The sequence below is a fragment of the Colobus angolensis genome, unplaced genomic scaffold (genome assembly GCF_000951035.1).
Source record: "Colobus angolensis palliatus isolate OR3802 unplaced genomic scaffold, Cang.pa_1.0 Scaffold416, whole genome shotgun sequence".
Lineage (NCBI taxonomy): Eukaryota > Metazoa > Chordata > Mammalia > Primates > Cercopithecidae > Colobus > Colobus angolensis.
In genome coordinates this window covers 693,446-696,526 of record NW_012117555.1, presented here as the reverse complement: position 1 = coordinate 696,526, position 3,081 = coordinate 693,446, and the positions used below count along the sequence as shown (strand labels likewise).

Here is a 3,081-nt window from a genome sequence, read left to right as displayed (position 1 = left end):
TGGCCACTGCACTCCAGCCTGGGCGGCAGAGCGAGACTCCGTCTCGAAAAAAAAAAAAAAAAAAAAAAAAATTAGGCGTGGTGGTGGGCGCCTGTAATCCCAGCACTTTGGGAAGCTGTGGAAGGTGGATCACTTGAGGTCAGGAGACCAGTCTGGCCAACATGGTGAAACCCTATCTCTACTAAAAATACATAAATTAGCCAGGCGTGGTGGTGGGTGCCTGTAGTCCCAGCTACTTGGGAGGCTGAGGCAGGAGAATCACTTGAACCTGGCAGATGGTGGTTCCAGTGAGCTGAGATCACGCCACTGCACTCCAGCTTGAGTGACAGAGTGAGACTCCATCTAAAAAATACAACTAGAAAGTTTAAAAACGTTGCAAAACCTCTGCTTTCTAAGTGCCCCCCAACCAGGCCCCTCGCTTATTCATTCAGCAAACACTGCTGAACTGCTACTGAGTCCCAGGGACTGTCACCAGAAAAGGAGGTCCTGATCCAGACCCCAAGAGAAGGTTCTTGGACCCCATGCAAGGAAGAATTCGGACGAGTCCACCAAGTAAAGTGAAAGCAAGTTCAATAGGAAAATAAAGGAATAAGAGAAGGGCTGCCCTGTGGGCTGAGCAGCGGCCTGGGCTGCTCCACCGAGAACACTTACTGTTGTTTCCCGGGAAAGGGGCAGGCAATTCCCGGAAGTGAGGGTTCCTCCCCGTCTTAGACCATCTAGGGTAAGTTCTGGTGTTGCCATGGCAACCGTAAACTGTGCTGGTGGGCATGTGTCTCATGCTAATGTATTATAATCAGCGCATAAAGAGCAGCGAGGACTGGCTGTCTTGGTTTTGGTGGTTTGGGGCCGGCTTCTTCACGGCATCCTGTTTTATCAGTGGGGTCTTTGTGACCTGTATCTTCTGCTGATCTCATCCTGTGACTAAGAATGCCTGACCTCCAGGGAATGCGGCCCAGCCGGTCTCGGCCTCATTTTACCCAGCCTGTTCAAGATGGAGCCGCTCTGGTTCAAATGTCTCTGCAGAACCACTCCAGGTTCTTTGGATTCCACGGTAATGGGGTTGCGGCTTCTGCCCTTCCGTGCCCCACTGTGTGTGGGTCCTACAAGCATCACAGAGGCAGCTGTGGCTGCCCCCACTATGGTGGAACCTGGGAGACGGGAGTCTTGGGAGCGGCCTCTTGCAGGTCCATTCTCACCTCTGTACCTCTGGGAAGCTGGCATGAGGCAGTTTCTGGGGCCTCCCTGGGCCTGATGAGTATGGGACTTTCCACCCAGCCCCCAGAGCTCCTCACATCTTTCCTGGTCAGCCTCACAGAGCTTTCCTTCTAGAAGAGGAAGGCAGACATTTAAATAAAATAAACACATACTTTCGCGTAGTGATAAATGCTGAAAACTAAAACAGTTAGAGATGCACACTGCATCAGATCCATCAGTGGTCAGGCTCTGGGAAGGTGACCGATGAGTTGCCTGAGGAGGTTTGCAGGGCAGGGTCTGTGTGGCTGGGTGGGTGGTGGGATGGGGCCCCTGGTCCCTTGTCTGGAGACCCTTTGGGCCCTTGGAGAGGCGTCCTCTAGGGAGTGGGGGAGGCCAGGCCTGGGCCCTCTGGAGACCCTGTCCTTGGGGACCTGGGAGGCTGAAGGGGGCTGAGGTGGGAATGGGTAGCCCCCATCGCCTTTCCCGCGCAGCTGCTGGAGGGGCCAGGCTGCTGCAGCCATCCCAAAAAGCCGTGTTCCCTTCTGTCTGGCCCCAGGTACTGGGAGACAGGAAGATGCCCTCAGCACCAGCCCCACCTACCCTGTGCCAGGCCCCCAGAATCCCGCTGCCCCAGGCCTTGCTTGAGCAGAGCTGCTTTTCCACATGCAGACATGCCTTAGCAGGGATTCTCCCCACACTCCCTCCTGCCCCCTGCCCCCACCTGCCCCAGCATCTGTCCCTTCCCTGGCTCCAGACTTGCCCCAGCCAGTCCCCAAAGGGTTTTCATCCCTACCGCGCCAGCGCCACCCTCTTCTCCAGGCCACCTGTCTGGAGTCCTTGGTGAATCTTTTGTCCTGTCCAGCATTTAGAGAAAGGAAGGCCAGAACCTCACCCTGCTCTCCTCCCCAGCCTGGAATCGGGAGGAGGGGCCGGCACCCACCCCTGAGTGGGCTTAGCCAGCACAGGCAGGAGTGAGGGTGAGGGGGCTGCCGAGAGGGGGCACTGTGGAGAGGCCTGTGAGGCCTTCCAGGGGCACGTCAGGGCACATCCAAGGCTGTGCTTCCTGGGGGAGGTGGCATCTGAGCAACTTTCGTCCACAGGCGTGTTCCTGCTTGTCCTCCCGAACTGAACTGCCCTGGCCTTTGTTCCCCAGGAGGGCAGCCGAGCTGGGGCCCTGGCAGCCACAGGGGAGGGAGCATGTTGGGCAGGGGCTGTGCCTGAAGGCAGGGACTTCCTAAGTGGCTGAGTAAACAGCTTCAGGTGGCCTCAGCCTGGCCCAGGGGACCAGCTGTGTTCTCCCACCCCCTGCAAGGCTGAAGCTGCCGCCTTTCAGCAGTGCACTCTCCACCCCAAAGCCTGCAGAAGGCATTTTGTGAAGAAGGTCAGCAGGCTGAGCCTGGGCCAGAATCCATCTGCAGAGGACCCCCAGCCAGAGCAGAAAGCTCCTGCGCCAGCTCCCTTGGGTAACTGGAGCCAAGTCCCTCTGAAGGCTAAGTGGTAACTGGAATGGGGGGCTCCAGGTTGGCCCGGGACATTGGGCTGGGGGCAGGCCAGAGGCCTCCACGGTGGATGCAGGATCCCTGCTCCCCCAGATGGACTCCCAGAGGCCTGAGCCGAGAGAGGAGGAGGAGGAGGAACAGGAACTGCAGTGGATGGAGCTGGACTCCAAAGAGGCCCTGGGAACCAGGACAGTGGAGCCTAGTGTCTTCCAGGGCTGGGGGCACCTACTCCAGGCCGTGTGGAGGGGCCCTACAGGCCTGGTGATGCAGCTGCTGCGGCAAGGGGCCAGCCTGGAGGAGAGGTGCACCTGGGCTGGGGGGTGAAGGGGTCCATTCTCTGGGTGGGGCAGGACGGGGGTTCCAGTGCTAGGTGGGCGGCAGGACGGGG

General features: G+C 58.5%; 1 protein-coding gene across 2 annotated transcripts in view; it reads left to right on the top strand.

Annotated features, from left to right (window-relative positions):
• Positions 1-2,023: 2,023 nt before the first annotated feature.
• ANKRD65 (ankyrin repeat domain 65) overlaps positions 2,024-3,081 on the top strand; it is a 2,797-nt gene continuing 1,739 nt past the window's right edge. Inside the window, exons 1-2 of one of the 2 annotated variants that reach the window (XM_011956400.1) lie at positions 2,024-2,657; positions 2,787-2,995. In XM_011956400.1, the coding sequence (XP_011811790.1) occupies positions 2,787-2,995 (209 nt within the window). In that variant the 5' untranslated portion in view covers positions 2,024-2,657. Of the gene's footprint in view, positions 2,996-3,081 lie in introns of both variants that reach the window. The other variant, XM_011956401.1, reaches the window with a different exon arrangement.